Source organism: Ascaphus truei, chromosome 7 (genome assembly GCF_040206685.1).
Source record: "Ascaphus truei isolate aAscTru1 chromosome 7, aAscTru1.hap1, whole genome shotgun sequence".
NCBI lineage: Eukaryota > Metazoa > Chordata > Amphibia > Anura > Ascaphidae > Ascaphus > Ascaphus truei.
The window spans coordinates 9,698,307-9,710,102 of record NC_134489.1 but is presented as its reverse complement, the minus strand read 5'-3'; the positions used below and the strand labels follow the sequence as shown (position 1 = coordinate 9,710,102).

At 45.4% G+C, this 11,796-nt stretch overlaps 1 protein-coding gene across 2 annotated transcripts; it reads left to right on the top strand.

Annotated features, from left to right (window-relative positions):
• Positions 1-716: 716 nt before the first annotated feature.
• LOC142498691 (SERTA domain-containing protein 2-like) lies at positions 717-11,533 on the top strand. Of its 2 annotated transcripts, none has more exons than XM_075606978.1 (2): positions 717-900; positions 7,766-11,532. In XM_075606978.1, exon 2 carries the CDS (start codon positions 7,776-7,778, stop codon positions 8,922-8,924), a length of 1,149 nt encoding a protein of 382 aa, XP_075463093.1. In that variant the 5' UTR covers positions 717-900; positions 7,766-7,775; the 3' UTR covers positions 8,925-11,532. The 2 variants fall into 2 exon arrangements, with proteins under 2 accessions (XP_075463093.1, XP_075463094.1); XM_075606979.1 differs by lacking the exon at positions 717-900 and adding an exon at positions 2,416-3,149 and having other exon boundaries at positions 7,766-11,533.
• The last annotated feature ends 263 nt before the right edge of the window (positions 11,534-11,796 follow it).

The window sequence follows — 11,796 nt, the reverse complement described above, 5'->3', positions numbered from 1 at the left end:
TTCCTTTCCTAATGTCTGACTTTGCTGCGCTTATTGTATTATAATTCCCAGTACTGTACTACATTGTCTTTGTAAAGTCTCAGTACACTGTGGGCGCTATACAAAGATATACATAAATGTTGGAATGGTGCAGTTTTTCAGCTTAACACACAGACTGTATATAATATTAAAGCACAGCTTGCATTGCTGCACTGTTAAATGTGTATACACATATATAACCCACTGTCCAGTGACCTGGTTGCAGATAAATGGACTTTACCAGCAAGGCATTGCTGAATAGGAGAACACCCCAGTTTATTAATGCTTTGTATTATAAAGGCTGGTAACTACGAGATTGTATCTCTAAATAGCCTCCTATTCTGATAATATTAAAAATGCTTTAGCAATTTAACCTATCTTAGAAGGGGCTTTCACATAAAGGGGGGGAGGGGCACATATCTTACACTACATTGCAATTTATGCAACAGGAAAGGGAATGCAATCGTATTTTATATATACAGTATATATAGGTTGCCCTCCCCCCTCCTTCTTCAGTACTGTAATACAGAGCAAAGGGTGAAAAATCAGCAGCTGAGGTGAGGGAGGGACTGTCTTTTGATTGGCAAGATGCATGGCCAATCAATCAGAAGCTAGGGGCGTGCAAGCAGGGCTCGGGGTATCAGCCAATGGCAGGTAAGGGGGGGGAGATGGGGCTGGGTATGTGTCTGAGTGTAGCAGGGCAGAGCCGCCGCCGCCGCTGCAGCCGGGGAGAGCGCTCCCAGCTGTGCAGTATGAAGCCCGGGGAGAGGCACAGACTTTATTCCTGCTGTACAAACCGGGCATTTTAACCCCTTGCATCCGGGCTGGGGAGGAGAAGTGCAGGGGTCTGGAGGCAGGGGACCCGAGTGAGGAGGAAAGCAGGTATTTATATACTGGGGGACTGGCTGTGTGTTAATTGGGAGTTGCACATAGCAGTTCAGACCTCTGGCTTAGGGGGAGGTGGGGTTAGCGGAGCTCCCAGGATAGCCACACCAATCTGTTTTGGGAGCATTAATATAAATGAATCTGCAGCAATCAACAATGCATTTAATACTAAAATGCAAGCTTGATCTCACCTGCTGATTTTTATATAGTGGGGGGGGGAGGAGGTGTAAGTGCACCCTGATTCAGTTAGATTGCAAGCTCTTTGGAGAGCGAGATCCACACATTACAGTGCTTTTCCTCCTGTATTTTTCATAACTTTTAATTCCAATACTTTTAAACCTGTGACCAAAATGCCCGAGCATGCTGGCTCTGTGCAAGCTTTATTTTACAATATATTAGCAGGCGATCTGAAATGTATAGAAAACTTGGTGCCATTTTTTTTACATTTTCATTTAAATATCCCACGCCGCCCCCTTATAATGAAGTGAACGTGATGCTGTGTAGTTGTTATTTTAGTGATTGTAATATATAAAAAGGCTGCCTGAGCCTGCACATATTCCCACTGGTGTACATGCATGTGGATTGATGCACATATTCCCACTGGTGTACATGCATGTGGATTGATGCACATATTCCCACTGGTGTACATGCATGTGGATTGATGCACATATTCCCACTGGTGTACATGCATGTGGATTGATGCACATATTCCCACTGGTGTACATGCATGTGGATTGATGCACATATTCCCACTGGTGTACATGCATGTGGATTGATGCACATATTCCCACTGGTGTACATGCATGTGGATTGATGCACATATTCCCACTGGTGTACATGCATGTGGATTGATGCACATTATGACGGGCCTGGGCTACCCTGCCTTTACCGGGTGGAATTTGGACTTATTTGATCAGTTTTGCCAATCTTTATGAAGTAGTTTATCTGGAAGGGGCTGCGGTGTCCTCTCCCCTCTGTGGGTCCTGTTCTCTGCCATTGATGAGCTCAGTTCTTGCGTTTTTAATTATTATTTTAAAACCTGATCAGATACTTAGTGGATACGCGATGATCGGAGTTTAAATATTACCGCTACGGTAGTCCGATCTTATTTTTTATTTTTTCATTTGATGACCTTCTGGTTTAAAGGGCTGGTGACGCCATGGATCCGGGCACGGGAGGGTTTATGGGAGATGTAGTTAGGTTTGCAGTCAACTTTTCTTTGTACCGCTTAACCCGGCAGAAATGATCACGTCCGTGGCATTATTCGTTCGGCGGCAGCTGCAGCCATGTCGCTGTGTTTGTTTTCAAAAGAACATTAAGGATTGATAGTGTTTTCTTCTTGTTTTTTTTTGCACGGGGAGATGGTGCGCAGGCTCATGGAAGCAGCAGTGCGCTGGCGCCCGCCTGTTCATGGGAGTTGTAGTTCCCCAGCCAATCTTATGCACCAGTTTGTGTGCGGTTTAGGACTACAGCTCCCATGATGCTCTGCTTGCCTTGGGGGGGCGTGATGCTGAAAGCCGCGGTCGCTAAACTTGAATCCACCGGCGGGAAGCGAACTATTTCCAAATCAGCGCTGGTAACATACAGTATTATAGTGCGGGGTAACATACAGTATTATAGTGCGGGGTAACATACGGTATTATAGTGCGGGGTAACATACAGTATTATAGTGCGGGGTAACATACGGTATTATAGTGCGGGGTAACATACAGTATTATAGTGCGGGCTAACATACGGTATTATAGTGCGGGGTAACATACGGTATTATAGTGCGGGGTAACATACGGTATTATAGTGCGGGGTAACATACGGTATTATAGTGCGGGGTAACATACGGTATTATAGTGCGGGGTAACATACGGTATTATAGTGCGGGGTAACATACGGTATTATAGTGCGGGGTAACATACGGTATTATAGTGCGGGGTAACATACGGTATTATAGTGCGGGGTAACATACGGTATTATAGTGCGGGGTAACATACGGTATTATAGTGCGGGGTAACATACGGTATTATAGTGCGGGGTAACATACAGTATTATAGTGCGGGGTAACATACAGTATTATAGTGCGGGGTAACATACAGTATTATAGTGCGGGGTAACATACAGTATTATAGTGCGGGGTAACATACAGTATTATAGTGCGGGGATCTGTGCGGCAAAGAGGTGACTTCATGAGCAATCGAGATAGGTTAAGATCTATTTTATTGGAGCTTCCAGACCCTTTATATCTCTTCTGATTGGTGAGTATTTTGTGTAACAAAAAAAATGATCTGTCTTATCTAGTCATTAAATTGGGGCGCAGATCTCACTTTATTTGGCGCAGATCTCCCTTTATTTGGCGCAGATCTCCCTTCATTTGGCGCAGATCTCAATTCATTTGGCGCAGATCTCCCTTCATTTGGCGCAGATCTCCCTTTATTTGGCGCAGATCTCCCTTTATTTGGCGCAGATCTCCCTTCATTTGGCGCAGATCTCCCTTTATTTGGCGCAGATCTCCCTTTATTTGGCGCAGATCTCCCTTTATTTGGCGCAGATCTCCCTTTATTTGGCGCAGATCTCCCTTTATTTGGCGCAGATCTCCCTTTATTTGGCGCAGATCTCCCTTTATTTGGCGCAGCACTCTGGTAGCATCCAGGCAATTTTAAATAGAGCGAAATAATACCGAACGCTGGGATAAGAGCATCAGACATGAGAGCTAAATATATTAAGGTAATCCTTGTGTGTGTATGTGTGTATGTATGTATGTATGTGTGTGTATGTATGTGTGTATGTATGTGTGTATGTATGTATGTGTGTGTATGTATGTATGCATTATTTCAATTGTAGATAGATGATTTTTTGCAGGTGTTGAGATGAGAAGCTGGTCTGTTCCCATTCGTTAGGGCTGAAAAACACCAATATTTATATACCGTGTATATTTTCTTTCATGTTGCTGATAATCCCACTTGTGTAATGCACTCGTCTGCCTAGAATGTAATTTGATTTATTTGCAACATAGTTTGCCTGCAAATGCACATTAAAGGGCAATATATATATATTTATTATTATTATTTTTATTTATTTATTTTCTCGTTCAAGGAGAGGATCTGTTCCTGTTTTACAAACTCCATTTTTATCTGTTTTCCCAGTGTCCCAGCTGAGAGGAGGGGGGTAGGGACGAGCCCGCCCCTTGTAACAGGATCCTCTTCCTTCTTACTAGACAGAAAAAAAATGCATCAGCTTTTCTATTGGTTTGTGTTGCGTGACTGAAGAAGGAACCTTTCAGCTCTAGTTCTTAAAGAACACGTATTCTGATATTGCAATGTGTTTTTGCCATTTCAAACTGCATGTAAAGCAAAAATACTGCAATATTATGTATTTATCTCATCTTAAAGCGTCAATCAATGCTTTTTTTTTTTTAATTTAAATGCAGGGTGTCCCCAGAGCTGAACCCCCATTACTTTCAGCACAGGGGACCCCTTGTTCCGGAGATGCATACCTCCGTAGCTGTTGCCGGTAGCCGTGCGAGGGTTCTTATTATTGCTCCTGCGGGCCAATAGCAAGCCGTGACATCACCCAGTGCGCCTACCCATTGGCACATCTGACAGGAGCTTAAAAGACCCACCCCCTTCGGAGGTAAGTATCTCCTAAAGCAGGGGGTCCCCGGAGCTAAAATTAACGGGGTTCAGCTCTGAAGATCCCCTGCTTCAATCCTGTATTATTATTGTTTTCTTAATGGCATAGATGGCTCCTTTTTTAAGCCCTTGTCGATCCGCTACTGGATGAAGGTGCTGTCCCCCCAGTGATTTCTCCAGTACTGCGGCTGCACGCCTCGCCTCTCCGCCATGCTCCAACACATTCCCTGATTTCATCCTCCCATTTTAGGCCGCGCTTATAGCGACACGCGACGTCGCGTCAAAACAAGTGTATTGCGTCCGTCGCGTGCGCTTATAGTAGGGTCGACGGCTTGGTCGCGATCGTTGGTAGTCAATCCAATTTTTTGTTTTTTTTCAGCGACCGCAGCTTGCTGTCGCGCCGCCGGGACTATACGTGCGGCCTTACTTTTAGTCGTCGTCTTGGTCTTTTGATACCCCATGGAATCCAATTTAGTACCATCTTTATCCAATAATGTAATCTTTTCCCGTGATATGTCTGGCCCACGCCATTTTAATTGCTTCACGCTTGTGATGAAGTCACAGACGTTGTTGTTGTTGTTGTTGTTGTTGTTGTTGTTGTTGTTGTTGTTGTTGTTGTTTGCATCCAAACCCATTTCATTCTTTTTCCTGTATCTTCTGGTAATACCCAGCATACATCCGCTTCCTTCCTTCTAGTTGTCTGAATTATCTTCGTATTTAGAGTCCAAGTTTCACACCCATAAGTGAGCACGGGCAGAATGCAGGGGTGGAACACTTCTCTTGAGGTAGGGGTGCGCAAACTGGGAGGGCGGGCACAGCGGTTACAGAGGCCCCATGCTTCCCCCGAAGGCATTTAAATGCAGGGGATCGTGCGAGGCCTCTAACTTCGCTTACGTTGGCTTCCAGCAATGTGACGCCAGAGCCGCGCGGGGGGGGCCAGAGAAATGAACTCTTGAAAAATTATCTTGTTTCCTTCAAATGCTCACAATCCCCTTTTTATCTTTTTATCTTTTTATCTTTTTTTTTTTTTTTTCTCCTATTAATTTCAGTGGAATGGTTCCCATCCGTTTGATACTTGCCGACCAAGGTAGATCTAGTGATGTTTAATTTATTTCGATCTTTGGGCAGCGGATACATTTGTTGACCATTACTTGCTTGAGATTCAAGGTCCTTGTGACCTTGGGCAAGTCACTTTATCTCCCTGTGCCTCAGGCACCAAAAAATAGATTGTAAGCTCTGTGGGGAAGGGACCTGTGCCTGCAAAATGTCTCTGTAAAGCGCTATGTAAAACAAGCAGCGCTATACAAGGACATGCTATTATTATATTCATATAGAGGACTGCTTCTCTGATTTTTGTATTTGCGGCACAAATAAGTAATCTGCAAATCGTTGGACTGGGAGCTTCTGTTTTTTTTCTCCTCAATTCAATGTCCTAAACAATTCTGCTGTGACCTGGTGTCCCCCTTGTCATACACGCTTATTTATTTTGCTTGTCTTCATGTAATATAATGGTTGATGTAAATGTTCTGTATAATATTAATGCACGCTTTTTTGAGGTTTTGACTTCAGAATGCATGTAGAATGCATTTTGCAAATATTTTCTCTAATTCCCCAGGTTCTTTAAAGATTTCAGTTGTAATTCTCTCTCGCCCTCCCTCCCTCCCTCTCTCGCCCTCCCTCCCTCCCTCTCTCGCCCTCCCTCCCTCTCTCGCCCTCCCTCCCTCTCTCGCCCTCCCTCCCTCTCTCGCCCTCCCTCCCTCCCTCTCTCGCCCTCCCTCCCTCCCTCTCTCGCCCTCCCTCCCTCCCTCTCTCGCCCTCCCTCCCTCCCTCCCTCTCTCGCCCTCCCTCTCTCGCCCTCCCTCCCTCTCTCGCCCTCCCTCCCTCTCTCGCCCTCCCTCCCTCTCTCGCCCTCCCTCCCTCTCTCGCCCTCCCTCCCTCTCTCGCCCTCCCTCCCTCTCTCCCTCTCTCGCCCTCCCTCTCTCCCTCTCTCGCCCTCCCTCTCTCGCCCTCCCTCCCTCTCGCCCTCCCTCCCTCTCGCCCTCCCTCTCGCCCTCCCTCCCTCTCGCCCTCCCGCCCTCTCGCCCTCCCGCCCTCCCTCTCTCTCTCGCCCTCCCTCTCTCTCTCGCCCTCCCTCTCTCGCCCTCCCTCTCTCTCTCGCCCTCCCTCTCTCTCTCGCCCTCCCTCTCTCTCTCGCCCTCCCTCTCTCTCGCCCTCCCCCTCCCTCCCTCTCTCTCGCCCCCACCCCCTCTCTCTCGCCGCCCCCCACACCCCCTCTCTCTCGCCGCCCCCCACACCCCCTCTCTCTCGCTGCCCCCCACTCCCTCTCTCTCGCTGCCCCCCCTCTCTCTCAACAAAAATTGTAAATCTGTATGTCAACACTATTCAAACTTAAAGCCTTACATTCATCATGAAGCTAAAAGTACACTTTGTGATAATGATGAATACATAACCAGCAAATCGGGCTGAGAATTGGATCCCACAAGAGGGAGGAGAGTGAGGCACTAAAGTTACGTCAAAGTTTGAAAAAAAATATATAGGTGCCAAAATACTGAACAAGAAACACCTTGCAAACGAGTAATATCGTTTCAGCATAAACAAGGATAGTAATCTATATGTATAATATATATGTATAATATATATGTATAATATATATGTATAATCTGTTACATGTAGAAAGAACATAGATATTTTGTGGCTGAAAGTTATAGAAACATTTTCTTCCTACTTGTATAACAGGGTAAGCTATGGTAGGGGGCTCAACTCCAGCCTTCAAGCTCCCCCAACAGGTCAGGTTTTCATATTGAGCCACCTGTGCTGAAGCAGGGACTGATTGAGCTACTTGTGCTGCAGCTGGAATATCCAGAAAACCTGAACTTTTTTGGGGGAGGGGGAAGCTTGAGGACTGGAGTTGAGTACCCCTGTGCTATGGAATATACTGGTGTGTGGTGTGTGTGTGGTGTGTGTGTGGTGTGTGTGTGGTGTGTGTGTGGTGTGTGTGTGGGTGCGCCTCCTTGCTGTATAACCGCAGCCCCTATTTGATCCATGGCTCTTTCACGTGCAGGATTGGATTAGGTCTATCCCGAACCATTTTGAATTCCATTATTGTGTTGGCATTTAATGCTTCTGTCGGGAGACTATTCCATGAATCAACCCCTCTTTCTGTGGTATAAAGTAAAACTAAATGTATGGGGTAAGGGGGGAAATGGACACACATTCTGAGCATTGTATTTATTTTATTACAGCTGGCTGGCCATGCCTACCAAAGGCACTAAACGGAAGTTTTCTGACTGGGAGGAGGCCGGGATAGATGGGCATCCCTCCTTGCGGGCGGAGGGCTACTCCTTCATCCGCCAGTCCCTGCTGAATATGTCTCTGGATAAATTTAACAAAGGTCGTATGATGGTGGAGCCCAGTCTGCGGCGCTCTGTGCTTATAGCAAACACGCTCCGCATCATCCAGGAGGAGATCCGGCGAGATAACAGCTGCCCTGTGCTGGGTATGGGTGTCCCTGGTACTGATTATCCATCTCCTGGTGACGTGGGGGGCCTTCGAGATCAGTCTCCCCGCATAGTGACGGAAACTCATCCGTCCAGCATCCCAGAAGATTTAGAGAACATCCTGCTATCTTCGGCTGAAGAAGACTTCTCGTTTTCTGCTGCCATCTCTTCTATCCTGAGAGAGCTGGAAAACGTATCCGATGAGGGCTCCCCACAGAACTTGCTGCGTCTGTCTGGTATCCAGGATCCCGAGGCCAGGCTTGAGTTTGGCCTCAATGCCTCCTCTCCTCTGACCCCTAGGCTTGCTCAGCTAGAGGGGAGCTGCGTTGAGGCCGTGAAGGAAGACATGGGAAAGGAAGCAGTGTTTGCCTCTAACTCTGATACAAGACCCTTGGAAGTGAACGAGGACATAGAGTTGATAAGTGAACTGGTGCTGGATGCGGCCTACTCAGAAAATCTGCATGAGCTTCCAGTAGCTATGGACACCTCGCTGTTAAAAGAAGTGTCTGCTGAGGCCTCAGATTCAGCAGTGCCTGAAGCACCGGTTGTCATGGACACTTCCTCTGCCTTGAAAGAAGTGCCCGGCGTAGCCCAGTCCATGCATAAAGCCTCCACGGGACTGACTCAGGGACTCCGAACCATGGAGCCAGTCTTTGGAAGCTTTGAAATCATGAGCTCCAGCTACCTCAAAGATCTCTCCCTCGATGACCCCTTTTCAGACATAGACACCTCTGTGTTTGAGAGAGAGGTTTCAGCTTTGGGGGCTGGTTCCTTCAGCCGCTCCTATGCCGCAGAAGACCTCTTGTTTCCTTTTTCCTGTAACTCAATGTCCTACAACTCCAGCCAAGGGGGCAGAGACTCTAACGAACTAGACAACATCATAGAGATCCTGGTGGGTTCCTGACACCTCCTAGCTCCTTTGCCTCCTTTCTCCAACAGCAATAAGGCATCATATGAGTTGCGCTCTAGTGAACCAGCTTTGCGTACCTCTTCTGTCTGAATTACAGGCCAGTAAAGCATAGTCGTGACGGGTGAATTAGGAACTGGCGCGACGGGTATTCATATAATATTTCTATCGCTCTCGCCGGTTATCCATGTTCAAAACAAGTGTGCAACCTCCCCACCGGTGAAGAGAGGGTTAATGTTTACAGGGGGAAGCAATGCAATAGATTATTAATTCACCGATATCAGGCTCAGGGGTGATTCAGGCTGGCGGATTAGTAGCTGGATCCCACCCTGCTTTTTATTATTTTTCTTTTTTTAAACAAATATATATTCCGTATTATAGATTGAGTTTCCAAAGCTCTTGTTGTAATGTGGAGTTGAATCGGGCCAAGAAACCCATCTGTCTTCTGTGAAGACGTTATTTTATATATTTATATAGGTATCTGTGTTTTTATGCATATATATTTTTAAAGCAAGAGTTTTACAGACATGCCAGTCCACAACCCAGTGATGTGGAAGATGAAACATTGGCTGCTATGTGACTTCTTCCCGGAAGGGGTTAAACTGACATGCTTCCATTTTCTCCCCCCCCCCCCCCCTCCGAGGTCTAACATTGCCTGTACACCTCGCTGGTGCCCCCTTCCACACTTTTATTTAATCATTATTTATTTCGGGAACAGTCAGACTCTGTCGCAAGGACCTTGACGCAGGAATTCGTGTTTCAGTGTCTTGAAAGCAGTATTTGATGCTGGATAGCCACTTATCCCAAATGTGCTACAATGCAGACCAGTACAGAGTATGACTTCACACTCTCAGCAGCTTGAGAGCTGCTTATAGTGCCGGCGACGCGATGTCGCCCGAAAACAAATGCATTGCCGCTGCCGCGTGCGCTTATAGTAAGCGCGACGGCGACAATACCACGGAGCGACGTTGCGAAAACTGGTAGCCGGCAAAATTTGATTTTTCAAGGGCTGTCGCCTCACGTGACGGCCCTTGAACCAATCAAATGGCCGGAAACCCGCGACGCTGCCGCCCGGCAAAATATAACTTTCGGTGACGTCACCCGTCGTGCCATCGACAGCACTATAGGCACGGCCTAATAAGAGAGCTGAGATATAACAACTCCCTCTAAACCCCATAAGTCATAGCTACTGACACAAATGTCCTTTTAATTTCTGTAGTATACCTACTGTGAAATACCTCTGCAGAGGCCTTAGCCACAGTGGCTATCAACCTTTTTAAGGCCTGAAATAGGTCAAGTTTGGAGGTTCTGGACCAAAAAAAACCACCCAGTATTAATAGACAATGCTTTTTTTTTGTCACAGACTTCCATTTAAATCTATGATGCTAAAAATCAGTGAGACTCGCAATTTGGGAGAGTTGAGTCCGGCTGTGAGTTCCAGCTGGAGAGGAGCACGTTCATTTCAGTATAAAGACGATGCCATAGATGTTTTCCTTACCCGGGAGGTTTCCATACCTGCTGGGAGTGTAAAGAGATACTCTGCAACATTGTGCAGCATTGTCACGGAATCACGACTTTAAAGATAGAAGCGTTATAACAGCGCTGACGTTTGCTGGTGGCTCAGTTTAGCATCACAGATGTTAACCACTTTGCTGCCGGATAGGTAGTAACCCCATAAGGCCTTTGGCAGTGATGTGGTTAAAATAGGACTCGACCCTGAAACTTTTTTTTTTCCTACAACATGTTGAAATCTTCCTTGAATTTAAGTGTAATTACCGAGGGGACTGTGGATTTCTTTACCGATATGTATAATGTGAAACTTAATAAGTTAACCTCATGAAGCAGATTGCTTGCCATAACTTATTGCAGAAGAATAGCCATATTTAAGAAGTTAAACAACGCCTCGCCTTAAGAATCTGAAAAGTCTTCATGTTACCGCCACGCAGTGTAAACTCCCGAAGGTTTTGTGTCAAGCTGGTTAGAAAATACTCATTTTGTCTTCTAGCAGTTCTGGCTCTGAATAAAGTCTCATTCCCACTCTCTTTTTAATATAAAAACTTTTTTAAATTTGTGTTGTTTTTTTTATAATTTTGTCCGTTTCAATGTCTTTTCACATTTAAGCCACGAAAGCCTAGCTCTGAACAGCAAATTAACAGAGAGCTTAGAACCTGCAGCAGCAAATACATTCTATATTTATAGTTCATTTGGCGCTTTTTAACTACATACAAATGCTGCAGTGATCAAGACTGAACTTCGAAACGGCTTTTAGAAAACGCCACAATGGAAATTGTATTTCAATGGTCCATATTCGCCCATGTCTACTGGATGATTTTAGTGTTGTGACGCAGAAATAAGAAAAGCGAAGAGTCATTTTATAATTTAACAAGATAATATATATATTTAGATATATATTAAGTGGGAATGAGGCTTGAACAAGCAATGATGTCCGATTTCATTTTGCACAAATTTTTTTTTTTTTTTTGTAAAATAAACTTCTATTTAATTTGTTCCGAGGTGTGCGTCCTGCTAGGAAATCTATGCAATGTGTACAGAAGATTCAATATGTTTACTGTGTTTTTTTTTTTTTCTGGCTAAGTTAAGAAAAAATAAAAATGGAAGAAAACACGTGGTTTCATGTTTTTTTATTAAAAGATGCATGTCACCTTCCTAAAATAGTAATCTGTCTTAACAATATAATGGTCTCTTCTAAATCAATACTTGCAATACAATGCATTACATTGAACAGCACTGATTAGAGACAGTCCATGTAGCTCAGAGCTCAACTGTTGGCCCACGATAGGCCTTCTGCTAATCGCTGCCAGAGCAACTAGTATGCAAAGTACAGTTTTTGAAAGAACTTAGACTGGTG

Excerpts from the sequence above, each read along its gene's own strand:
- LOC142498691 (XM_075606979.1), top strand. The coding sequence starts at position 7,776 with ATGCCTACCAAAGGCACTAAACGGAAGTTTTCTGACTGGGAGGAGGCC.